At 40.5% G+C, this 27745-nt stretch overlaps 1 protein-coding gene across 1 annotated transcript; it reads right to left on the reverse strand.

Annotated features, from left to right (window-relative positions):
- Nucleotides 1-26894, reverse strand: kibra. The gene is made up of 9 exons (XM_064699195.1): nucleotides 25939-26894; nucleotides 5623-5924; nucleotides 3232-4906; nucleotides 2992-3172; nucleotides 2530-2923; nucleotides 2148-2459; nucleotides 1961-2081; nucleotides 1680-1889; nucleotides 1-1617 (listed from the first exon to the last, which is right to left on the reverse strand). Exons 1-9 carry the CDS (start codon nucleotides 26145-26147, stop codon nucleotides 1221-1223), a joined length of 3801 nt encoding a protein of 1266 aa, XP_064555265.1. The 5' UTR covers nucleotides 26148-26894; the 3' UTR covers nucleotides 1-1220.
- Between the last annotated feature and the right edge of the window lie 851 nt (nucleotides 26895-27745).

Consider the following 27745-nt stretch of genomic DNA (forward strand, 5'->3'; position numbering starts at 1 on the left):
TTATGTCAGTAGAATTTTTTGTTGTTTATTGCACAGTTACAATATACATGTTCTCAATCATATAATTTATTATAGCTAAATTACTAACGTATATATATAAAAAATATGTGGGGCTCTCTTTTCGTTATTTATATTACTGAGTTGGCTGGCGGGGAAAGGGCGGTTGGTTTGAGGAGCGGGGACGGGGCGCGGTTAGTGTTAACAAAACAACAGCGAAGCTTACAAAGAGCTGAGAAAGCAGAAACTAAAACTAACCTAGAATTACATTTAACTTAATAGTTTAGATTTTCATGTTTGTTTTGATTTTCTCATCAAATTCATAGCTCCGGGGCAATAGTTTAACAATTTCAACAGGCGCGCTTTACAGAACTTTTTTTTCTTTTGTTGGGGGGCGGTCTTAGCTATACCTATGCGGCGTATAGCGCTTAACTAATATGGTACATGGACTTTTTGTTTTTTTTTTCATAGGTTTTTTTTATAAAAAAAATAGTAGAATTCGTTTCGAGCTTAACAAAAACGCAAGCTAATTAAACTAACAGATTGGAGTAGTATGCACTCATCCAGTTCTGAGTAATGGGTATGTATATAATAAATATTTTTTTTAAATTTTTAATTTTTGTATGTTTTGTTGGTGTTTGGATTAAACTAATTAAAAATTTATCACTAGTCTCTATATGTACTATGTATTTATATATATATATATATAAATATAAATATTCATCTACATTCGTATAATTTGCTCAAGTCTTAAGAATACAGTTGGTTTTCAATATGAATTTGACAGTTTCATAACGTGCAATGTGCGCGTTTAAAGGGGCGGATGGCGGGTCTTGTGGCCAAGTTTTGTAAGACATTTGCTTTGTTTTTTTCGTACAGTGTCAATTTTTTGGGGGTTGGGCAGGGTCAATTAGTACAAACTGACTATGGGTCTATACTAGTACTACAAATTATGCATTAAGGGCTAGTTAGTTCTATGCAGTTACAAATAATTTTATCATTTCTTGCATATTTCGTGTTGCTGTTGTTGTTGTTGCTGCTGTTGGTCTGCTCCAACTCTTTATCTATAAGGCACAGATATTTGTTACATCAGTTTCATCTAGTTTCTCTTTTATACACATATAAATACTTTTCGCCTAATGCAAATAAATACCAAAAATAAAAATAATTACAAAAATATACAGCTCAGGTGGGAAGGGGCGTCGTCCAGCAGGTAGCGGGAACTACACCTCCACGCCGTAGTTGCGGTCAACGACATAGTCGAAGCGTTGCTGCTCTGGCTTGGCCTCATCGGGCAGTGGCGCAGCTTCGGCAACGGAGACGGGCACAGGGATAGGTGAAGAAACAGGGGCTGGGTTAATGGCTGGAGTGGGGGCGGCAGCCAGTTTGGACAATAAGCCGTCTGTTGATCGATGGTGATGCTCACTGAGATTCTTATTTCTATTGCTGCTGGCCACCAGAGCCGTGTTAATGGCAATGGCTGTTTCAACCACATTGTCCTCATCATCATCATCGTCGTCCTCTTCCTCTTCTTCGATGGCATCTGCATCGGGATGCATGAATTCGATGGGCAGCTCGGGCACGGACATGCCCTTGCGTGTAAAGAAGGAGATTTTCTCTCTGCAACAAACAATGGGCAAGATTAGCAACTGGAGACGCTTTGGTCAACTAATATAACTCACTTGAAGGAGACCAAATCGGGGGCACCTTTGGGCACCTTGGTCTTGCGTAGCTTGTGTATTTCTTTGGTGGTCTTCATAAGCAGTTTCTGTAACAGACGCTCCTCGGGGAACTTGGCGGGATCGGCACGTGCCACCAGACGCTGGAACTCCTCATTCTCAATGGCCCAGGCTGCAATCAAAGGATCCTTGTTATCGCACGCCTTCTGAAGACTACAAGAAATGGAGAAGCATACAATTAGGAAGATAAGCAGGAGGAGCGTTGTGCATTTCAAACTACTTACACTTCCTTGAGGTTCTGCAGCTTGGAGATTTGATCGTTGAGAAAGAAAAGCTTGCTGTGCTGTGCCTGTAGATCCAACTCCAAGTCCAAGCTAGTGCGTGGTATGTGATTATGATGCAGTTCTAAAAGCCAAGGAGACCATTAAGTTAGATTCAAGTTACCAGAGTGACGATTTACGTTGGACTTACTTGTAACTGACTTGGTCGCCTTGGGTTGGAAGCGCAGCGAACGTCGCTCCACGGCGCCGCGATGGAAGGTGTGTGGCGTTACGCCAAAGTGCATGGCCGAGTCCGAGTCGCTGCGATTGAGCCGACAATTATAACGATTCTTGCTGACTGCCGCCGAGGGCGTAAACGTTTGCGAACGCTTCACGGGCCTGTCGTCCAGCAGCTGCGACTGGCTGCGTAGCTTTTCTGGTGGAAACGCGCAATCGGTATTAGTTTCCTTATCGGCATACTCCTGCTTCATGTTCTCCAGGTAGGCGTCCAGCATGCAACCAGCTAATGGTGGGTTTACAAATTTGGCATAAGTTAAAAATTCATGTGCTGTTTGAAGAGTTCAGCCACTTACAGTGCGTCAGGCCGAGTGTGCCGACCAGCTGCTGTTCATCCTCCTCCTCATCGTCGTCGTCCTCATCGTCGCTGCACTGCTGCTCATTGTGGCGGACATGCTCGGGCAGCTCCTCGGCTATTTGCGCCTGCAGCTCCAAAGGCGGCGCCTGGTTGCGCGTTAGCGTTGAGGTTTGCGATGATGTTATTGTGGACTCATCCGAGGATTCTTCGCGATTGTTGATGTTGCTGTTATTGTTGTTGCTGGCGGCAACGGCGGCAGCTGCTGCCGCTGCGCTTGTGGAGGGCAAATCCAGTGACTCAAAGCTCGGTATAAACTTGGAACTGAGCACATTGTACCACTTGAGCGTGGAATCTTCCGGATTGAACTCGGCCATGCTGATCTGCACAGTGCCCTGAAAGAATTAAATCAAGGCAAGGATTAGAGCTAAGTCTCTTTTAACGCTCAGCAGCTACGACTTACAATTATCTCCTCCTTTTGTCCAGTCATGCTGACAACGGTCACCTGCAGGCTCTTGGTCAGCAGCTTGTCCAACAAGATGGGCACCGCGAAGGTGTCATTGAAGACGGGCTTCTGGAAGTCGCCCAGCGCCTTGGTGCGTATGGAGGTCAGCGAATTGGGCAGCAAAGCGGCGCGCAAATAACTGCAAAAGTGGAAATGTTAGCAACTGCCTTTGAATGGGATCCAAGCGGGCAGACTTACACTTGCGAGTTGTCCGTAGTGGCTGTCCATAGGGCTGACAAATTATTGGCACGCTCTAGAGACACAACAAGCACACCTTCCTGCTTCAGATATTTCAGTCCAATTTGCACTTGGGCCAGTTCCTTACGTGGCAAATGCGCACGGGATGCCTCAAAGACGCCGGAATCGCCGGCCACAGATTCATTGCTCACAGCTGCCGAAACGGAACGCGTATTCGAGGTGGAAGAGGAGCGACTCAACATCTCTTGTGGCAGATCTAGCAGCGAAGGCTTCTCCGAGATGGGCGACAGCGGCCCGTTCAGATTGAGCGGTGAGCCGAGGTTCAGCTTCTGGAGTTTTGCCTCCAGCATCATGCAGTCCAGCACTGTGGAGTCCAGGTCATAAGGATGAGCACGCACAGCAGCCAAAGCCAACGGAATGGCAGGTGGAGCTGCGTAGGCGGGCGGCGCGGGTATCGTCGGCAGAGTGGGCAAAGCATTGGCATATGTTGGCTCCTCTTTGAGCTTGGCCTGTGCCTGCGGCTGATCGGCAATCGCATTGTATTTCATGGGCGAGGCGGGCGGCGTTTCCATTGAGAGACTGCTGCGCGGCGACAGTGAGACCTCCGAGGATGCCAGCGGCTGCGTTTGTTGCTGCTGCAGGGCTGGGTGCACGGGTGGCAGTCGCTGATGCTGCTGGAATAGGCGCTGCGAGCGTCGCTGCAGATCCACTACATCAATGGGCGATTCACCCACGGCAAAGGGATCTATATAAATGTCCGTAAAGCTGAGCGCGCTCTTACTGCTGGCGGTGGAGAGGGAGCCCAGGCTGCTGCCGCTGCTAATAGAGAATGTGCTCTCCGAGGAGAATGACTTGAGGCGCTCCTCCAGCAGTTTGGTGGACTTCAGGGCCTCCTGCAGCTTGTCCAGCAGCAGTTGTTTCTCCTCGTGGAACCGCAGACGATTCGCAATGCATGTGTTGGTCGCCTCGTACGCCTCCTTCAGATCCTCCTCCAGTTTGTGGCGCGTCTGTTGTATGACCTGTTTTTCCTCGGCACTGCGCGACTTGAGCGAAATGCTGTTTAGATCGTTGAGCAGCTTCTCCTTCTCCTGTATAAGCAGGATGCGATCCTTGTCCGACTCCAGCTGACCGGGCTCAATGCGCTCCACATGATCCGCCAACTGCTGTTGCAGCTTCTTGATGTGCTTGCGCCACTCTGCATATTGCAGCTTGGTCTTGGCCATTTCGGCGAAGCGTGCTCCGCCATTCAGATGCTCCCCGGCGCCGCACAAGTCCGTCTGGCTGGCCACACATACGCGATCAAAGGGTGAGGCGGCACTCATTAGCTCGGCGTTCTCCTCATTGATCTGTTGGCGGCTCAGCTCGTTCTTGATCTGCACCAGACTGCGCATCAGCTCCTCGCGCACCTTCTCGCCGGAAACGAGAGACTTGTGCACCTTGAGCATCTCCTCGCGTATCGCTTGGACCTCGGCAATGTCGTAGCAGCCATTCTTGCGCGCATTGATCTTCTCGCCCACGGAGTAGAGCGTGTTCATGCCCCGTTCCGTGTAGGATATATCATTGGTAATGTGAGTCAGCTCCTGTTTCAGTTGACGCACGCGCTCACGCGCCAGCATCAGATCGGCACGCAACAGCTCCGGATCGTGTCGGCTCATAGAGCTAGACGAAGAGCATACTGCAAAGGAGAAGAAGAGAGAAGCGGATAAGTAATGGTTGTTGATAGTTAAAAAATACTCTACAGTTTTCGTAATCTTTCAACCTGATCAGTTTATTATCAAACTCTAGTCTACTGTCAACTCAGTTGGCCAGTCTATAGCATACTACAAGGAGATTTAGGTGAAGAGAGAAGAAGAGGGTAAGTATTCCTGCAGAATTATTCATGTTAAGAGCATACTACAAACGGATGGATATGAGAGAAGCCGGAAAGTACTCTATAGCTATTTCATTTAATAGATTAAAATTTAATAAGTGATGGTTTCGTCTTTAACCGATTATAGATTTGTTCTGTGAGGAGCATATTCTATATAAATATGGACACAAATAAATGAACTTATGGACATGCGAGAGATGCGTTTAAGAAGTTAACCGTTATTTGCAATCTATTTACTGCTTTACATAAAAACTGAGGGAGAAGCGGCTAAGTACTCTACGTAAAAACCTCCTATCGAAATCAATTTAATAGAAAGAGGATTAAGTAAGCTGTCTTATCTGGACGCTTGCCCAAAAAAAAGGTGTTTATAAGCTGTCAAGAATGCGGCTATCATTAGGCAATAATTGTGAAATCTCTTATCACTGTTGTTTGACAGAAACAATAATTATCAGAAAACAGAAATCGGTTAGCCCACGTGATAGTCGGCCTAAGGAGAAATATGTTGTGCTGCGTATACTTACAGCTGCTGCGACTGGCCGCCAGTTTGTTCAGGTGATTGTATTCCTCCTGGGCAAGATTGAGACGCTGCTGTTTGACATCGTACATCTCGCGTTTGTTCTCCAGCTGATCCTGTGCCGCGGACAAGTAGTCGCTGAGCATTTGCTCCTGTACGCTCTTCCACTCCTGGCGCGGATCCTCCAGCTGTGTGCTCTGTGCTATGTGGTTGATATAGTAGCGTCCAATATTCGAGTCGTACGCCTCCTCCCAGCCCACGGGCAGCTCATCGCCCACACAGTCCTCAAAAGATTGCGGTTTTGTGTAGCTGAAAAAAGAATCAAGACAGATGCAGGTTAGCCATGTAGCCAGTTGTTCGTGTATCTGGTTTTGACCCAAACATATTTAGCTTATCAGCTTGTTTGCATAGAGACAACAAATCGCTAATGAATTTCCGTCGAGCAGATTTTGGTTAGTTTTGTTTTTTCTTGCCCTATCTTAGATGTATCGTAACCTGTTTACTGTCTCTGTTCCCACGCCAGCTAATTGGAAGCGTTTCTCTTGGGCCCATTCGATAAGATTAGCGACAACTTTGTCTGGTATTTCCTGTGTGTGCATTTTTTTTTCGGTAAAAGTGGGCAAAAAAAAATATATACAGACACATTTCTTAGATTCTCAAATATTTACCATGCAGCATTAGCACTTGCCTAATGGAATGTCTTCTCACTGCAGCGTTTGTTGTTGCCATACAATGTGCCCCTAACCCCTTACCCTCTCTATGCCATATGCTTTTGCCATATGTCTAATCTTATCGAGGTCGCAATTTTCCCGCTGCGGCAAAAGAGCTAATGACGATGACGTTGTCGTTGTTGTTGTTGTTGTTGTTATTGTCATTGGCTGTTGTCGTCGCTGCGGCTGAGCTTTTTACTTCTTATTTTTGTTCGGTTATTTGTTTGCGAAATTCAATTTCAATATCAGCGCAGACAACAACATTTTCGCATTCCAATGATAATTACTAATCTTCATAAATTAATTGCTCCAATAGGTACACACACACTCGCTTTATACACTCTGATAATGGGCTTCAATTGAAAAAAAATATTTGTTGTTTTCCTTAAGGCTGACATATTTATATGATTTGTTAATTAATCATTGCTGTGGAATTCACGCGGCCATTTAAAGAGCAGCGCGCAAAAGGCTGCCCGGCGCGATAATAAAATGTGCGCCATATGCGCCACACACACAAATCTACTTGTACATGTGTATATATGTTTATAGAGCATCTGTAGAGTCGTTGTACAACATGGGCTCAACAGTCCGACAGTTGCGCATTAAAAAGGAATTTTCCAAGAATAAAAGTTGTTTGGCGCAGTGGCTGCAGCTAAGCCCAAAGATTATGCGCCATAAACAAAAGTATCTGTGAGTTTGCAAATGTATCTCAGCTAGTGTTTTGCTTAAAATAAAGCAAAAATTCTTGCACATCAATATATGTAAGTAATTAAAGCATTGATGAACATTACGAGTTTACACACTGAAAACTCCAAGAAGCTTGTACTTAAGTCAAGTACAAGGGTTCTTAAAAACATTCTCGATTCCAGACATTTTTAAATACCGAAGTTCTCTAATGTAAGAATTAATACAGAAATATAGGAAATGCCTATTTGTTGTTAAGCTTATTTTAATAACTAATCCAAGCATTCATTTTTTAATGTTGTCAATCAATTAATTTGTGCCAGAAGTAAACAAAACAAAGCTTGGGGAATTCTATTTCGGCCATAAAGAATAGCGTTTTTCTCTGAGTGTAGCTATATAGTTTGCTGACTAAGCAACAGATCGTGTATCGCACATTCGACCCAGCTAAACAATTATTAAATTCAAAGTCTGAAATAGAGATTCTTTAATTAAGCTGAGTTTCAGTTTACCGATCAGTGTGGAAATATGTATATATTTAAATTACTCTAATGAATCAGCGAATTCCATTCGCCTGTTTAATTTATGATCAGCTGATCATTAATAGCCGCAGCCAGTTGTGACGTATCTGAAGGGGACGACGTGCACTTGGTCAGGGACGCAAAAGCAAAACCGATTAGCTGTGAGCTTCTGGCGATAAGCAATCATTAAAATTGCATGTGTTTCACAAGGGTTCGATTTGCGTTTAAATAAAGAACAAATGGCATACAAAATGTGTGCCATATAAAAGTGCTTTGTTTAGATACAATACAAAATCGGTCAGACGGATGGAGGGGGATTATATATCAGCTTGTGCAAACAGCGAAAAGTGCAGCCGTAAATAAATAAACATAAACATACTGACAAAATGTAGCCAAAGACATGTCCCAATCTCGGAACAGAGTCCAAGTCTGAGACTGACACACAAAACGATCTGGCGATCGACAGAACCTGACAGCGATGTCAACAAAGCACCCAGAGAGGAAGAGAACACAGTGTGAGGGGGGAGAGGACAAAGGGAGTGTGACGGTTTCATAATTAAAAAGCGACGAGCTTTTTTTTCATTTATTTATTTTCATTGGCTTTTCCACGTTAGGCAATGGCACACAGTTGATATCTGCTTGAATTACGATCGCTCATTTGTTTATTTTGCATGCGAGCTAACTGTGCAAATAAACATAACGATCGTCCGACTGAGACATCAATATCACGTTCAGCCCTTAAGAGTATATAGGAATACATATATATATATATATATAAATATTTATATATATATATATATATAGAAATATACATATATATATATATATATTGAGTGATATATTTTGAATAATAACACGCTTGGATATACAAGAGCTTTCTGCTAATCAGCTGAGCAGAATATTTGATTACATATGTATTATTTTTATGTATATATTTATATTTTATTTAATGTAATCTATGTTCTTGTTTCATAAGAAGCGTCCTATATTTTTAAGGTATGCAAATTCCAGCTATAAGTATCTTATACCTTACCCAAGTCAATTTGGTTCTAAATCATTATCACATTATCGTTAAAGTTGAAAATCAACTATGATTTATACCCAACTTTAGGAATTTTCACAAATAAAAAGTTACATAAGCAATATCAATACAGTCCCCGTTTATACCAAAGCCTAAAATGTCGTTTTTCTTCGAGTGCACACGATCGGTTGTGAAATTTGAATAGTTTGCAAGTTATTTCGATTTTTGTTTCATAAACTCAATTGAGGCTTACACAGGTGGCAGCATGGCGTGTGGCAAACGCAGCTGGCAATAAAAAATGTTACAAAAAAATATGAAAAAAAGTTGCCTTTTAATCAGTTTCAATGGGTAAAGTGCATGCAAATTTTTATGGTTTTCCATTAACGCTTGAATTGGACTCACATTTGACCTCAGCGAGACCTAAGCAAATCAAAAATCAATGAATTGTAACGTGTGTTGGGTGGTGTGTGGGGTGTTGCATGCATTGGCATCAAGTAATAGGGCTTCCTCTCAAGTCTCTTGACAACGAACTAACGAGCGACCCGTTGGCGTTGGCCTTTTAACAGTTGTTGGCTTAACTAACTGGCTAACTGGCGACCACTGAATGGTTAAATTGCCGCAGCCCACATTAAACGTGGCGTTCGGCTCAAGAAAACTGCATAAATTAAATAATTGTAAACAAAATATTTATGGCGCAGAGCGTCGTTGTAATAAATTCGCGCTTTATTCAAAAAAAAAAAAGAGGTACACAAAAACAAGTTTCGGGCCAACAAAATATTTCAGCATGAATTTCGTTGTCACAATAGCGAGAGCAACAACAACTACACAACTACAGTGAGGCATGGCTGGCCAGGCAAGTGGTCATTGATGGTGAGGACAACAACAACTTTAACAAAAAGTTGTCATTAGGCAGCACTTCAATGAAATGCACACACGCACACACAGTTATGTACAGCTACATATATGCAGATACAGATACACGCACGAAGCATAGATACATTTGTATAAACAATATTATTTAACTGCTTACGACGCGTTTTATGCTAATTGGCCCGCTCATAAAACGTATTTCTTTCGAAGAATCTTTGCATCTATATAAATAGTATTTATTTTCTAAGTGACTTTTGGTTATATTTTTGGCTTTATGTAAATGTTTTATACAAGTTTTGCATTTTCATGCCTAGCTTACGGCCCTTGGAAACTTTTGTTTTCGGCAGCCTTGTGACAGAAAACAAATTAAAGACGCCACCAAATTCTGTTCTCTTTCATCTATTTTAATAGTCGATCATTAATTCAGCTAAAGAATTTCCAATCGGCCTGGCCCGAACATCATTTAGCAATTCAAATTCAATCAGGCATCACAGACAGAAACAGCACAGCAACAAAATAACAGTTGAAGCCGGTTTTCGAGAAATTTCATACACATCTTTGGTCAGCATAAACATTGGACGTGGAGTAGTTTTTTTTTTTTTTTTTTTTTTTTTTGTGAGGTTTCGAGTTATTTATCATCTATATGGATGTCGCTTGGGCTTAACCAAATCACGTAGTCACTGTCAAGTTCTGCTCTAATTGTTAACTCTATTTTTACGCTTGTTTTGTTTTTAACGGAACTGAGATTATAAACCATACGGTCTTCCATATAGTACACACACAAACACACACTTAGAACGCGACAAAGACAACGATTTCCGGTTAATATAAAAAAAAATAAATAAATATATTTACATATATACGACAGTCGCATGGCCCACTTGGCCGCAGCTCAGCTCAAAGATCAGAACAACATCAACAACAACTACAACAGCAGATTTTTATGCAAAAATCACAGCATACACATACCTACAAAAACATTAAAGTCAATTTATCAGGCAGTCAATCGAACATCACCTTGACATACCTATATGTATTTATAGGTACCGGCCACGAGTAAATATAAACAAAACAGTTGACGCAATTGTCTGAGTTTACGGCATAAGATATTACGTTATGGTCGTTAGACATACGTAATATCGTATGATCGTCACATGCTAACATAACTAGGAAAATCTACGGATTAGAACGTAACTATTGAAATGCGTGATAAATGTATTAATTATTATTATGCAGAAAATCAAAAATAAGAAATACGTGCGTCATTTATGGACATATGATCGTCACTTGGCAGGAATGTCATGACAGCCACAAAATCTTGGAATGCGAAGTAGATATGGGCAACTCCTAAGCATCAGGTGCTTGACTTGAATAAAGGATCACGGAAAACAAGGATCAAATAAATGAAGTTTCCTGTACCTGATTTTTTGAGAAAATCTACTTTACATTTTAAGTAGAATTCGATATGGACTTATTCATAGCATGTTAAGTCTACAATTCTTAATATTAGTACACAATTCTTGACTTTAGCTAAAAATCTTATTTTAAGTGGCAAATTATAAGAAAATCTATGGATATATACTTAGTTTAGGAAGCTCTTAGATGCATGTTCTGCAGATCTGAGCTTATGAAATTGCTTTCAGATCTATCTAGATGAGAATATTAATCTAATGATGATCATTTTAAATAAACTGTTATCAATTATCTTAAATTTAAATCTTTAGATATAAATTAAAAGTATTAATTTGATAAGCATTAGATTAGATTAAAATATTTCTATATAAAATTTGATATAAAATGTATGTGTACTTTCGCTAGATCTAAGTTTATTAAAATCTGAGCATATTTCTAAGTTTGCACTTTCGATATCCATCCATAACTTTTAAGGAGTAGTTTTCTGCAGCAACATCAACAGATATAATTTGAAATGACACTGTGACACACATAAATGGAATGAAATGGAATCTAGAGCAGAAATAAATGCTTTTTGTATTATTATCACATGTTTTTGCTGCTGGTTACTTGACTTGCTTTGGGTTGGGTTGGGATCGGTTCAGTTGACTCGGTCGCTTATCAGATACACGTATAGAAATATTTAAGAGCTTAATCAAATTAAGCTATAAAGGTCGTACGTCGTTTTTATCTTATCGCCCAGCTGCTTGTTGACGACTTTGTGTTGATGTGTAAGTATATCAAAAATAAAAGTAAAAAATGTGGAAAATAATATAGCTTGGTATTGCTCTATGATTACTTTTTGTAGCTTGTTTCAAGTGTCGTTCACATTGAAATATTTATCGCTTGCAGCCATTTTACTTGTTGTTGCCTCAAGCTGTGGCAAATTAAAAAGATATTAACTGCATTTCCTGTGCCTCATGACTGTCTATCACACTTTGACTTCCTTCCGGCTCACTTTTCTATAATTTCCCAGCGCGGAGGGTCGCTGGTGGAGCTGATAAAAACGGAAACGTCGCACTTCAAGCAATTTGGTGTGGAGCTTATCAAATGCATTTTACGAGCCGGCTCTATGCATATTTTTTTATAATTATTTCACCGAGTGCCTCAAAGTCAATGAACTGCGCATGTGTCAAAGCTATATTTTTCTTCAGCTTTTTTATGTGTTATATGTCTACAGACCTTCTCCGAGATAAGCCTAAAGCATTTTCTGGCTGTTCTTTATCATCTGTTAAGGTATTCCACAATCTTTTAAAAAGCAAATATGTACATGGGGAGAGGACAGAGTGTTAGGTAGCGATATCTATAATATTTTTGTGGCTTTCTTTTAGAGACTCGATATCTACACTTCGTAAGTGGGTGTCAATTACAGCGCTGAGAGATGGCAGAGGCACAGAGAAATATGTGTGAGCACAATTCGACTTGAGGCAGTGTATCGGCCAGTCTTGGAGTCATTTAAATGGCGTGGGCCGATGACATTAGTCACAGAGACGCTGGGAACTACATGGAAGACCCACTTATAGAGGCCCAAAGACGAGTGACAGCTGGTAATAGCCAAGTTTTGTTGCTATTGGTGGCCACACTCTTTGGCGCATTTAGCGCTCATTTCGAAATCACAAAATGTCTACCATAAATTCCAAAGTGAACAATTGAAATAAATTTTTGCGCCATGCGCAATGCCAACTGCATACAAATTAACTATTAAAAAATTCATAGAATTTATACACAGCCACACACACACACACATACACTTGCACACACAGAAAACAAACATATGTGCGGAACAACAAAAGCGCCCACTTGGGGCAAGCGTTCAAAGCGCCCCACTCCCTTTTTGTGGCTCATGGTAAAAGCAAATGCAAAATAAACTTAAATTGAAATTTATGATATTTTATGACTTGTTGACGGGCATTATTTCGTTTTCTTTTCTTTTATTTTTGTTGTTTTTATTTTGGTTTAGATTCGGAAAAGAGTTTGTTTACTTTCAGCAGGCACTGTTCGAAATTCCAAAAACTTGCACAGCAAATGGCAGAAATAGCAAAAATAAGATATATGGTGAATTACCCAGAAAATACCAATGAAATCTGAGGCTGCCTGTTGCGGAAATACCCTGGATCTATGAGCACTCTTAAGAGAGAGTATTATTTTTAAAAAACATGAATAGTTCAGATAAAAGTCTGAATGTTTAAAGGCTTAAGAATACCCTCGACTAAAAGATAAAAAGAAAATAGTATGGAAATGTTGCTAGGAGTATGTTACATATAGAGCTACGATCAGACCAACTGAAAGTATTATGCTAGAATGCAACCTAATGTAGAATCAATATGAGTTAAGAACATAGAATTGCAAACCGATGTTTAGTCCGAAGAGTTTGAAGTCAACCTTTTAAATATTTGTGTTCAGGGTATTGCTAGCTGTGGACAGCTACCAAGTTATGCGGGCCAATAGACAAGGTGAACATTCTGGTCATCATTTGCTCTGCCATTGATCGATGAGCGCTTTGACGTCTTTGGATTCACATGTACATATATGTACGTATATGTACATATATACATATGTATGTACGTGAATGCCCCCATGCATATGCTAATATGGGCGACCATTTCTCAGAGAATGTAGGTATTTGCCAATATTTCACTGTAACAAGCATACGAAATTGCTTTTGAAATGCTTCTTCATTCAAACTGCTGATGCTGTTGCTCGTTTTTGGGAAATATGCAAACGGTATTCGGTACGTCAACAAAAATTCGTGGTATGCGCATTATAAAGCTTTAAATTCGACACGACAACTCGGAAACATTTTCATGTCGTTCGAGACGCCCACATGGAACATGCCAAGGCACAAACTGATACACACAGGCACACACACACATGATCAAATATTTCACACAAAATTCCTGCTAAATACTATACACATATGAACATTTAGCTGCTCTATAAAGAAACCTTGACAACGTCAAGAGCAAATAAAAACAAAAAAAAGACAACAAACAAGTGCAAATTTTGCTTTAAACATCTTGGACTGCAAAGTGTCCACCTGTGCAGTTTCTTTTCGCTGGCATTAGCTGATTCCCAGAATTCTTGAAGTAGCTATAAATGGTTGCCACTAGCTGACAAGGCTCTAGATATATTAAGAGGCAATAGATACTTTTGTAAAAATTATGTGCAGGTTAGAGATAGCTTTGTTCAATAGTATTTGCTGCGATCATCGGCTTACATGTACATATTTTACTTGCATTTAAGAGTCCATAGTTTTGTTTGCATGGAGTAATTGTAACTTTTTTTTGGCAAAATATACTTTTGAGACAGATACTTCTATTATTGTTATATGCAGTTAGCACGCTATAATATAAGTTATGCTGCCGAATCTTAGCTTATGATACATTTCGAGCCAAAAAATACTTGATACTAAATGATATGCAGTCTAGAGTTTTAGCAAGAGTCTCGTTGATGTGATCGTGCGCCAGTCCACTCCTAGCTCTATACTATAAGGTCTATAGTTCCCATCAGCATAACTATTGCCATTACCATAGCCATCGCCGTCGTCGTTGTCGTTGTTGTACTCTGTCATTAACAAAACAACTGTTGCGACCTTCACATACCAGAGCAGCCAAGCGACTGTGAGCCAAGCGAGCAGCCGAGCAGTTGAGCAGTCGAGTAGCTGAGCAGCAGCGCGCATGTGCACATACGTATGTAGATACTTATATATATATATACATATGTACACAAGCTTACAAACATATCATACACATGTGCATATATGTATGTATATATATATCGCATATTGAAATAATAATAAGGCGAAAAATCCAACTGAGAAACGTGAATGCGAATGCGAAACGCGAAATGACGACGACGACGCGACGTCAAAGTCTCAGACAGCAGTCGACAGCAGAAATTTGTTATATACTATATAGACTTGTATCTGTATCTGTAGCTGTAGCTGTATCTGCTGCTTGTATCTGATAGAATGTGCTCGTAATAATGCGCGAGTGCGCTGCGAAAGGGGAAGTTGCATTGTAAATATGACGAACGCTTTAAGTTGAGCTGGGGGCGCATTCCTCGCATAAGGTCGATCGTATAACTGGGGAGGAAAGCACTATAATCACACTCACACAGCACACACACTCAAACACACATAAACACACACACACACACACAAGCTGTGAGTTAGCTGGAAGCAAGTCTTAGTTTATTTAACTTATTTTCCTGCTGGGAATCCGGCCATGGGTAACGTCTGACAAAAAAATAAAAATAAAATGCGAAAAAAATGATAATTTCCTAGCAATTTCACTGTAAAATGCCAAAAGGAAGCGAGTAAAAATTTCTTTGGAATCGTATTAAATAAAATTTGGTGCATTTGCCAGATGAAAATATGCATAATTTACGTTTCGTTTATTTCTTTTTTGATGTTGAGCTTGTTTTCTCATTTAGAAATTTCTGTTAGCTAAATGCGATTTCATAATTTACAGCTGCCAATAGCAAATATTAAATAAATATATATTTCCACAGTTCTGCAGCTAGACAATTTGATATATTGTTCGTAATTACGCTCACAAGTGCATAAAATTTAGAAAATACCCCCGTTTGCGAAATGAAGAGCACAAAATTTGCCCGCATGTGCATAGAATATTGAATTTATTTATAGACGTTGATCTGTTTGGAACTTCTCAGCACGAACGCGAAAAAAGAAGAAATAAGCCACAACAAAAAAATTTAACCAATTATTTTATTTTTTTTGGGAATTTTTCTGTGATATTGTGTGCGCACACTTTGTAGACAGTTTGGCAATTCGCATCACGGCCAAAATTATTTCAAAAATTTATTCATTAATTTCGGCTCATATATGCGTATAGTATATAAACATATTTTATTTTTGCTTTACATGCCAACAAGCCACAACTACAACAACACAATGGGCTTGAAAATACTTTTCGACAACTACAAAAAATGCCAGCAAGAATGAAAGCTGCTGACCAGAAAAAAAGAAGAAAAATGCCGCATGTCAAATGGGCCAATTAACATTTCTGTTATTTGCTGCTTTTGTTTTCAATTTGGTTGTTGTTATTTTTGCTTCTTTTCGTGTCTTTTGTTTATAAATAACGAAAAATGTTTTTGTTTAAGTTTTGCTGTATTTGTTTTTGTTGTTGTTGCATGCAAAAATATTTGTGCGCTGTTATTTTTAACGCCAGGTCATAAATTAATAAATTATGCATGCATTTTGATAGCCCTCATGTTGATTTTGCCTTGCGACCGTCTCCGGCAGCTCAGTTCAGCGCATTCTTCTCTAATATTCTAATATTTTTCTATATACATGAATGTGGCCTCAATAAAACCATCCGAAAAAAATTACAAGATTACTGTACTCAATATTTGGTGTTGTTTATCTTTTTCAATACATACACACACACAAACACATAGACAGACGTGAAAGATTTCCAATTTTATGGCCAACGCTCGTGACATTTTAAGGAATTTACAACAAACTAGTTGTTATGTGGCTAGAACCAATTGATTTGAATACATATTTTCGCGTTCTCCAGCTGAATACGAATATATTTTTAAAGATAGATGAGTTAGATACAATAGCGATAAGGCTAGGCAGAGCTTGGACTACAAATCACATGGCAATAGCCCCACAACAAGAATCAAAGAAATATTTAAGCTATTTTAGTTGCAGCCAAACATACAGGCTTTCTTAAATATAAAGATCAGATACATTTTACAATACGCCTGAGAATAGTTATTTCAATAAAAATAGAGACCCCATGGGGTCTATGTACAGCTATCAGATACATTTTGAAGTATCTATTGATTACATTTGTACTATTAGAACAACACACAATTTATATAGAATTTATACATTTAGGAAAATATATTTAGTTTTAATGACATTTAAAAATGTACTTTTTCGATATACTTTTAAGCAGCTAATTGAGCTATGCATGCTGCAGTTTTTGTTATACATAGTTGTAGTTGTTCAACGAGCAAAAATCCACGACAAATGAGACAAAATATTTCTAAGCAGCAGATGTACTCGCTGCAGATACATAGCTATATATGTGCCCACATGTAGGCTTATGTGTGTGTATGTGTGTGCGTGTGTACGCGATCATTTACTCCAAAGCAAACAAATAAACAAACGCACAAACATGCATAAATAACTATAGCTCGCTGCAGTTGCAGCAACAGCAACAGTCGCTGCTGCTGCCGCAGTTCCCTCCAGCAAAGCAACTCACACAGTTACTGAAACACACACACACACACACACTCGCTAGCAGCATACTACGTCGCGCCGACTGCGCAGCAGCAGCGGCTCAGGAATGCGGTTTTGACAAGTTCTTCTAAAATTGTACGAGCAACTTTGCTATTTACGCTATGAAACGACAACAACAACAACAACAGCAGCAACAACAACGGCACCAACGACGAGAGCGGCAACGAGCGAGTGTGCGAAGGAGCACGGAAAGCAAAACAAGCAAGAATGCAGTACACTGACGGGTGTACTGAATAGCTAGCATACCCTGCAAATAGATGTGGAGTTAACTAGATAGGCGTTATCTTGAAAAAAAGGGAGATACATAAACATAAAATTTAATAGTTAAGTTCAGCATGTTGAGTATTTTTGGCCTTATAATTTTTTAATTCATAATTTATATAGTATCGCCTTGTTCTGACCGACACAGCAATAACCGTAAGCGCAGCAGTTGTTTTCACATCTTACAATGAGCAGCAACAACATAGCCCATTGTACGCCTTTGAGTGCAGGGTATTTAAAACAAGCGAGCGGCTGGCAGTGGGAGCGGGCACACGGCATGGCGTTAAAGACGCAAATGGAGAGAAAAGAGTCTGCTTGAGGCAAGCCCAACAACAACAACGGCAGCAACATTGGCAGCAATTGTTGTTGTTGTTGTTGCTGTTGTAAAATATTTCAAAGTTGCAGTGAACTCGCAGCAAGCGCGGCACCAATTGAATGCAATTTGTGCGCCTGTATGTGTGTGTGTGTGCGTGTGTGTGGATGCATTTATTGAAGCAATGCGCGCATTGCCTTAAATGCCAACTTACTACTATTTCTGCTGCCATACTACGCTACGCCCAGCTTTTTAGTAGTTGTTGGTTGCCTTTTGTATTTGGCAAAGCATTCCAAACGGCCATAAAAATGTTCTTATTTATGTATGTATGCAGCCTTTGTATGTTTGTATTTAGCAAGCTGCACTCGAGTTGCAACTGGCAGGGGTATGCAGGAAAAGAGAGAGAGAGGAGGGGGGGGGGGGTTGTGGCGGCGTGGGGACAGGCCGCGGAGTTGCTTTGACATGAATGTCAGCTTTGCGCATTTAAGCAGTTTAATCAACATTTTTTTTTATTTCTTTTTCTTTTTATATTCCTTTTTATGCTGCTGTCTTCTAAGACGCGGCTGACAGCATAGAGAACCGGAGCCGGTTTGTTGGCCATTTCATGCATGCAGCTAGGCCCCCTCCCAGCCGTCCCTCCCAGCCCGTACACTAGACATGGCATAGCATTCTATGTGCTGCACTTGAGTGCAAGTATCTGTAACTGCAGCTATAGCTAGCTGATGCCGCGTGTATCTTTCTGTCTATATGTGTTCTATACATGCATGTGTGTGTGTGTGCGTGTGAGTGTGTTGTCGTCGTCGTAGTTGACTGCGGCACGTCGCGTATTCTATGCAACGTTCAAATGTGATTGCACTTTTCTCAACTTTGCACCAAAAATACAAAAAAATAACATGAGCAGTTGGCGCTCTTTGGGGCTGAAAGTGTTGCGCGTTGATGCTGACCTACAAACCAATAAATTCCAGCTCAAGTATCTGTGGAATGCAACCGAAAATAAGAAGCAGAGAGGAAGCTGAAAGCTGCAGAAAAAAGAACAAGCAGCAGATCGCGCACAAAATGAATTATGCTGCGCTGTGCTAAACATTTTGACAGCAGATTGGCCAAAGCCAAAGATACAACTGCTGCTACAGATACAGATACAGATACAAAATACAGCTATAGCTTTTTGGGGCATTCGAGGAATGCAGGCGAGAGACGACCTCTGTCTGGTTTTGCCTTATCACTTCATTAGGCCATAAATTCGACAACAAAGCATGAGCACAGAAAGCAGCATGAAAAATTCCACAGCGCGTGTTTTCTTCCTCTTCTGTTAATTTCATGCATTTTTTTTTATTGAGTAGCAGCATCAGACAGATACACAGTTACAGCAGCAGATACATTGTGGCAGAGTTCTGCCTGAAGCTGCTGCTGCGTCTGCTCTGCCTCCGCCTTCGCCACCGTCATGTTAATTATGCAGCATGCGCTGCATGCATCCACAAGATACAGATACAAATACAAATACGAATACGAATACGCAAACGCGTGCGCAGAGCCATAAGCCTACACTTCATTCTCCAGTCTCGCCCAGATACGAACTTAAGAATATGTTACGCGCACTCAAATGGCATTCGGAAAGTGCTACTGAAAAAATAATACAAAAGATTCGTGCGTCCAACAAAAGAAACACAACGAGATAAACGAGATGAAGGAGAGGACAGGAGAGGAGAGGAGGGGAGCGGAGCTGAGCTGAGCAGCATGCAGACTGTATCTTTTGGAATGTCTTTAAGCTGTTGTTGCCTGCACTTCCTCTCCAGCTTCATCTCCATTTTCTTCTTCAATTCAGCTGCTGTCTGCGCCATTGCCTGGCTCTGGCTTTGGTGATCGCATCTCATAAAGTGGGCTTCGGGCTTGGACTCTGGCAACAGCTGATTACAGCGAACGGCAGCGCCTGATTAGGGCAATTAATTGCCAGCGATTGGAATGCGCAGCGCACCCCACCCCACCCCACCATCGCCAAACTAAGGCAATGGCATGCCAAGCAGATCTGCAACACATGGCGCACATGCCAGTTGTGGCTTGGAATGTTATGGTATGGTATGTGACTTGGGTTTTGGATTTGGGTTTGGCTCAAGGAGAGTGCCCGCAGCACAGATAGGAACATTAGATGAAGTTAAATTACGTGGCTGTTAAAGATGATCAAAGCATAGTATGCCTGATATTAGAAATATCTACTAACAACTAGATCAATTTAAACATATACATAAACATAAACTAAATAGTTATTTTTCTCTAGTAATGAATTAATTTTAAATCTTAGAAAATCTTATCTTATCCTATGCCAGTTGTCGTCTTCGTATGAGCTTATATCTAAAGCTACATTCCTTTATCGTGCTTCAATATCAGGAAATGCTCGGGCATATGTCTATATACCTGCATATATTTTAAGTCTCTGGTTACATATATTTTGGGTCTGACTGTCTCCTTCCGCTTGGAAAACAAAAAAAAAATGCTATAGCAACTGCATCAGGCATAAACAATGCAAAAGTATCTCACAGCAATTTATCTTGAGTATGCACATTCCTGCGCTTGTTTCGTTTCATTTCACTTGAGTTTTTCCCCCCTCTTTTGTTGTTGTTGTTGCTTTTGGTTTCTTTGCTTTATTATTTTTCATTTCATTGCATGCAATGAAAATTGCTACCTTTGCAGGCCAAGCTGCGGGCACACAAACGCATATATCACGATCACTCAAGAGCCCAGCTCAGCACATGGCAAGGCCCAAAATGTCGACGAGTGCAAAAAAGAAAATAAATAAATAAAAAACAAGGAGCAGTTATGCAAGGAATGCCGAAGTTTTAAAACCCTTAGTTAAGATACCTTGTAAAATAAACGAAATAGTTAAGTTAAGAAATAATCCCAACATCTATCTATATCTATCTATCTATCTATCTATCTATCTATCTATATCTATCTATATCTATTTACGAAATCCTCGATGGATTCTCCTTATCGTTATAAACCGCGTAACGCACTTATAATACCCTGTGCAAGGGCAAAAGTTGTTAGAAAAACGCCTGCGGAACGCACAGTTAAAACAGCTCGAAATCCAATCCACAGCCAGAGACAGGGTGTTAGTCAGATTCCGAATCAGACTCAAGTTCAGGAGGCAGCGCCTCAGTTGGAGCCTTAGCTTGAGGAGACGGGATCCATGGCCCCTGTAAAAAGGGGCAACTTAATTTTCTGCTCACGTTTGCAGTTTTGCAGTGCGAGGTGAGTGAAAAATTGGCCAGCTGCGGGAATGACAGCTGAATTATTATAAATCGATATGGCTAGAATACTGCTAGTGCCCACTGTAAAGAGATCGGGGCGATCAGGCAGCAGTATTTGCTTTCAACTGGGAACAGAGCAGCTTTTCAAGGGTAATGCCACGGCGAGCGGCTCTTAATTAGCACATGTTGAAAAGGAAATCATTATGCCTGATAAAAATCACAAGTGTTGATTGCCACAAGTGAGGACGAGGAGGACGATGAGGAGGGGGAGGAGAAGAGGCAGACGGGGTGGAATGGGGCAAGTCGGTAGTCAGCAACAAGTGCGAGAGAGTTGACAGGAAAAACTCACAGATCGAAAACTCAGATCGCAGTTGGCTTGTTGGCAGTTCGCAGCTTGCAACTGGCAACTTGCAGCTTGCAACTTGCAACTGGAAACGAAAGAAAAAAAAGACGAAAAAAAAACAGCCGCTAAAATGGGCAAAACATGCAGCGCGACTAGCAGCGCACTTATGTATCTGCCAGTTACATTATGTATCTTCTCTCCATGCATGTGGCATGGGGCATGTCGCTGGCCGTTGCACGTTGCACATTGCAAGTGCAAAGAAAATATTTTTTGACGCTTTGGGCCGCTACAAACTAGAAAATGTTGTTGCTGTTGCTGCTGCTCCTGCTGCTGGCGACGTCGCGCGTTGCATTCATGCGCGTAATCAAATTGTAATCACGGCTTGGACGAGGGCAAGCAACAGCAGCAACAACAACAGCAGCAACTGCAACTGAAGCCGCAGCAGCAACAGCAGCTTTTTCCTGTTGTTGTTGTTGTTGTTGTTGTTAAGTGGAAATACTTGTTGCACAAATGCAATGCGGGCTGCTGCTGCAGCCGCTGCCGCCGCCGCTGCTGCTGTGTATCTGCATCTGTACAGTGAAGCCTCGTGAAATGCAACTTGCATTTGTGATAACAGAAAATATATTAAAATCGCTTCAAAATTTGCATTCACATTTCAAAATGCATGAGTTGCTAAAGATCCACAATTTTGAATATAGGGTATTAACGCGTCAATTGGTATAAATAGTTACGGCCCCGCCCACTTAGCGGCAGGCAAACCGCAAATATCTATCTGTGCAGATTTTTAATGACCTCGAAATAATTATATAAATAAATATAATATAATATAATAATACATCAATAAAAGCATAATGTAAATAATTAATTACAAATTAAAATAATTATTTAAAACTAACACCTTGTCAAAAACTGCACACAAGGGTATTTCTCTTTCGGGGTTTGCAACAGAATGTTTTACTTTTTTTCTTGAATCTGTTGTTGCAATTGCCGTGTGTTTTTGTAGTTGTTGTTGTTTTTATTGCAATTGCCTTGTGCAATTTATTAAATGAAAAATGCCGTTTTGCAGCTTTCCAAGTTGCATTGCCTGCATGTTTCTCTCTCTCTCTCTCTCTCTCTCTCTTTCTCTTTCTCTAGCTCTCTTTCTCTCGCACTGCTCGTGTGTGTGAATTGGCTCTGGCATCTTTTGCAGCAACCAAATTGAATTTTATGCAAATTTTACTGTTTCTGCTCTGGCAAGAAAAAAAGTTGGAAAAAAATCACCACATCTAATGCATAATGGCACGCACGCTCCACACACACACACCCATGGCTCTGCTATTTAGCGGTTTTTATGCAATTGCCAACGTATGCGTTGGCAAATGCCACGGGTTGAGCAAAGAATTAGAACGCTCCATTTGAGATACAGATACGCATATCGGTCAGATATTTGACGTTGGCTGTGGTGCATTGCCCCACTCTCCCCACCCCTTAAACGAATGGCCGCTTGCCGCTGGCGCCACTGCGTTCGACTTTTATCAAAGTTAACAAGTGGCCGCTTTCGCTAGGCCCATTTTGGCGGCGTAGTCAATAACGATTTTTATGTAAAACAAACGAGTTCGAGCACGAATCCGAATTCGAACTATCGACTATAATAACCGGTAGCCGTGTTGTTGGGGTTGGGGTTGTTGTATTGGCTGCTGTTACAATGGATCTGTTAATAATATGTGAACCCTCAATCAGCAGATTTCAGCTACAGCTAAAAGCTGATCCATGGGATCATATGGATGAGTGATGATCCCAGCTTTTGAAGTTCCATAGTTTGTTAATGTTTTCTATGTCTATGTTTTCACAATGATCGATGAAACTGTCGACAAACTGTCACCAAACAAACAAAAAGAAGAAGCAAGATCCATGCTTTACAGTTTATTCGCCATATATGTATGTAGGAAAAAATTCCACTGTGCCGCTGGGTTGGGGCAAACAGTTGGCCGAAACTGGCCAAAAACGTTATTAGCATGGCCAACAGCGACGCTGACGCAGTCGTCTTTGACTTTTTGTTTATATACAAAAAAAAAAAAAACGAATTAAAGAAAATAAAAAAAAACAAAACATAACAAAAAAACGCCCGTTGAAAAGTTGTACAGACAAGTGAAATACACAAGTATTTCAATACACTAAGTTTGAGTTAATCGACTTGGTTGAAATGTTGGTTTTGATATAATTTACACATAACATCATCTTTCTCTAGTCTCGTTTTTTCAGTTTTTTAGAGTTGGTCACATTTTACAAAACTAAAATCAAAAAGATGCAGAAAATGAGCATTATTCGTATATTTATTCTCTTTAAAGCCGATCTACTCAATATTCATCCAGGTGCCTATTTTCAAGGGTATTCCCAGTTCGGGCTTGCTTATCGCCGCGCGGGGATTTCTGTTCGCCCCGAATGGGCCCCGAGGCCTGGCTCGCTTCGCCTCATGGTATAAATTTATTTATGGCTTATTGGAATTTTTGCGCGCTACCGGCAGCAATTTTTAAAATTCAATAACTGCTCGCATGCCGGCAGAGCGAGATAGCACTAGTATGTGTTAGAAAGACGGCAACCACAGACATAAAAAGAGAAGGAGGGAGACAGAGAGAGAGAGAAAAGGAGAAAGAGAGAGATATCGCAAGATGGGGCGAAATAATTGTGGCAAAAATATGCGAAACGTGCAAAATGCCAATAAACTGAAGCAAAAAATAAAAAAAAAGCAAACAATAAATACTAGATGGAACCACACACATATTTGTTGGGGGGAATTTTTGTGGGGAAAATATATGCGAGCACGTTGTTAACGTTCGTTTTGCTGAAGATTAAAGACACATTAAATGGAGTAATGAGGGAAATAAAAGAAATAGGAGAAATAAGGGAAATTCCCTAAATGCGATATTACATGATGCGACAGTACGTAAACCGATAGTACGTAATGCTATAGTACGTAAAGATTGATACACTGAAAGACCATCCGAAGAAAGTCTTCATACATTTAATATATAGTCGACAAAATGTTAAAATTAAACGTAGATAAACTTCAAAGGTAAGCTAAAGATCGCGGTTAAGACATGTGTAACTATATGTAAAATTCTATAAGGAAAAGTGTATAAGGACATATCTAGATGTGTAAGTTCCAGTCTAAACAATTTCAAGGACTTTTGACACTGGAAATCGCACCACATTTACTCATCAGCTAATCTCGTTCTTATTCCATATGAAATCTTGGCCTTTTTTCCACTTGGCACATGTTTATATATGTATATCTGTATATGTATGTACACATGGGTTTGTATGTGAATATATCGACGATATATCGATGCATAACCCTAACAAATGCGCAGATGTTTCATTTCATTTCTCAAGCAAAAACGTATCGCAACAAAACAGCGAACAAAAATTCCACAACGCTTTCGGTTTGTTTAATTCAGTGAAACATTTTGAACAATGTCCATGCGATTTGAAACAAACAAAGGGAATGTTTGTGTTAATTGAAAGCGTGAAGCACAGCTACAGACAGACACACACACACACATGCATGCATAGAGCAAAAGAATTTGAGAAATCAATTATTTCGAAACTGCAAAATTCCTACATACATTTGCAATTGTTTATGGTAAAAAGACAGCGCGAGCAAGCGAGAGGGAGAGCCCCAGCTGGAGAGAGCGCACAGCAAAAAAAAGTGAGCGAACGTTGAGGCGAAACGGCAAATGGCTAAATGCTCATGGGGCCAACAAAATGTATCTATGGCCTGATGTGAACGTCGCTAGCAATGCCGCACCCCTCCGCACTTCTCCATTCTACACACCATCCGATCAGACAACTGTGCCTATTGCAGCGCACACACGCTCTCTCTCTCTCTCTCCTTCGCTGTGGTTCACTTTGTATGTGCGCGTGTGACATACACTCTACACACACAACTCTACACATTACGTATGAGGGATTTTTAGTTTTGCTTGCCTTTTATTTTGTTTTACGTTTTTTTTGCGGATCATTCGGTGAGCTTTATTTAACTTTTGCTCTCTCTCAGCTTGGCCCCACGCCCCGGTGCCCCCTTCACTGCCCAGCCCCTGCCGCCGCGCCTTGTTGTCTGTGCTGTCGCTGTCGCTCGCTGTGCCGTTCGCCTTGCTGTACATTTTTTTATTTTTTTTTGTTTTACATTTCAGTTTTTGTTTGTTGCCGTTGCTTCAGTTGAGTTCAGTTATACTTGGAGTCTTAATCATCGCATTGGAATGTTTACATGCTCAAACTTATTTCTTTTTGTTTCTGAGTTGTTTTTTATTTTGTTTTTCTGGCCTGTTAAAATATGTAATTTATTTCGCTTTTATTGTAGTCTGCTTGCTGTTGCGGTTGCAGCTGCCGCGCTGCCTCTGACTTCTTACCGCATTCCAATGCACACACACACACGCAAATACGCACGCACACACATGCGCTGGCAGATGCGCAACGCACCTTTTCTTTCCGGTTGGAGTTCGAATTTATATGGGGTTTTTTTTGTTTTAAAAGGCTTCTTTGACAAGACGTCTCTATAAACTACATATTTATGTGTGTGTGTAAATATGTATATATATATATATATATATGTATATGTATATATGTATATTATTCCAATGTTATTCTTACCGATCTCTGGGATCCAGCCATGTGGTCTTTTTGTTGATATGATCTATGTAGTAGGTCTTGCCGTCAAAATCCCTGGCAATGTCCCAGCCCTCCGGCAGCGGGAATTCGCTGTGCTGTCCAGGTTGCTGCTGCTGATGATGATGCGGATGATGATGATGATGATGTGGATGTGGATGCTGTCGCGGCTGCTGCTGCTGTTGATTCGACATTTTGGCACAAAAAAAAAACTTGTCTGTCACTTGGCGCGCGTTTTTTTCTTCTCTTTTTTTGGCTTTTCGGTTTCTCTTGTTTATGCTATTTGTATTACTTTGCCTTGTGCAATGTACTACATATATACAACAACATACTTCCACGGACGCGATGCACGATAAGCGAGCGTAGTTCGCTCAGCGAATGGTAGAGAGAGGCAGCTAGCAAGGCGCGGGCGCGCGCTCTCAATTATTTATTTACTTTTTTTTCATAGCTGCATTCCATTCCAGCGCACACACACACGCGCGCACACACTTGCCCGCGTACGCACACACAAGTCACACAAACGCAGACAAAAACTCTCGCGCACGACGCGCCATACGATCACTTTGTTGTTGGATGTTATAGTTGTGATGTTGCTGCTGCTGTTGTAGTTGTTGTTGTTGCTGCTGCTTCTTCTTCATTCACAAGTCACACAAAACTGACTGCAATCGAAATTCTGTTTTTACTTGTTTGCTAGTAATGCTTAATTAAAACTAATTAAAAAATAATTCAGCGTTTGTTTTTTTCGAGTTTGAAACGCGGCAGCAACCGTACCGATAAATATCAATTAAAACGTTTGGCGAGTATATTATTGCTTTTGTTTCTTATAATTACTTATTACGGACACATTATTTTCTTAACAATGCGCCTAGTTTCGATTATTTCTTGCATTTAAACTGATATACTTTTTAGGCGACCGCAGAACCAACCGCACACTTCAACAACACATTGTACAATAACAAAATTCATGTTACTCAACATTGTGGATGGGAACACTTTAACAGAAAGAGCCATGTTAAACTAACATTGTGTTCAAATAAATTAATGCTACAGAAGCACATATTGGCACTGTTATCAAACAGGTCCCATTTATAGCTTTGCACACTTAGGCCGTTTAAAAAACATGGGCAAACAAAAGGAGCTAATTAATAAAACTGTGAAGTAACCAAATGACGTTATTAATAGTTAATAACCGCTGTTTGCTCAATATCATCGCAGCTGCCGTTGGCGTGTGGAGCAATACTGTTATGTGTGGAGCAGGGTCTTCAGTGAGTTGCTTTCGTTATATTTAGACTCGCTTTAAGTGAGGAACACTCGTTGAGTGTGGAGCAGTACAGAGTTGCCTTTAACAGAAACGAACACCTGGTAGCGCCAGCTATGGAATGCAGCTTTCATATCTCGTGGCAACGCCATCTATATGTGAATCATACATTTTAACTGGTGTTAGAAAGTACTATGAGTCGTAGATACCCTGTAGACAGCGATAGTGGCACAACAGCAGCAACAAAAGCTAACAGAACAAAATGAGTGAAACAATAACAAGATGAAATATTAGAGAAGATGACAATGAATAATGAAGACAACTTTGTTTTTCACTTTGAAAAGTTTTATGAACATTTCCTTTGTTTCGCGCATTTGTTGTTATGCCAGTCGCAGACTTTGTTATTATTTCATCTTATTAGGGGCAACTGCACTTTGCAACACTGTTTGTAATGAAATATTAATTAGTTTTCACAATAGCGCACCTTTTAATGGGCTCACACACACACACATGTGGGTGTATAAATGTGTGTGT

Source organism: Drosophila montana, unplaced genomic scaffold (assembly GCF_035044405.1).
Source record: "Drosophila montana isolate Dmon_TW-CO22-7 unplaced genomic scaffold, ASM3504440v1 contig_896_1, whole genome shotgun sequence".
Taxonomy (NCBI): domain Eukaryota; kingdom Metazoa; phylum Arthropoda; class Insecta; order Diptera; family Drosophilidae; genus Drosophila; species Drosophila montana.

Bases quoted from the DNA above. Each gene is read 5' to 3' on its own strand.
- kibra (XM_064699195.1), bottom strand. From the start codon at position 26,147: ATGTCGAATCAACAGCAGCAGCAGCCGCGACAGCATCCACATCCACAT. The intron at 4,907-5,622 runs GTAAGTATACGC...TCTCCTTTGCAG, and splicing joins GGCGGCCAGTCGCAGCAGCT to TATGCTCTTCGTCTAGCTCT. The intron at 2,460-2,529 runs GTAAGTGGCTGA...ACCCACCATTAG, and splicing joins CACACTCGGCCTGACGCACT to CTGGTTGCATGCTGGACGCC.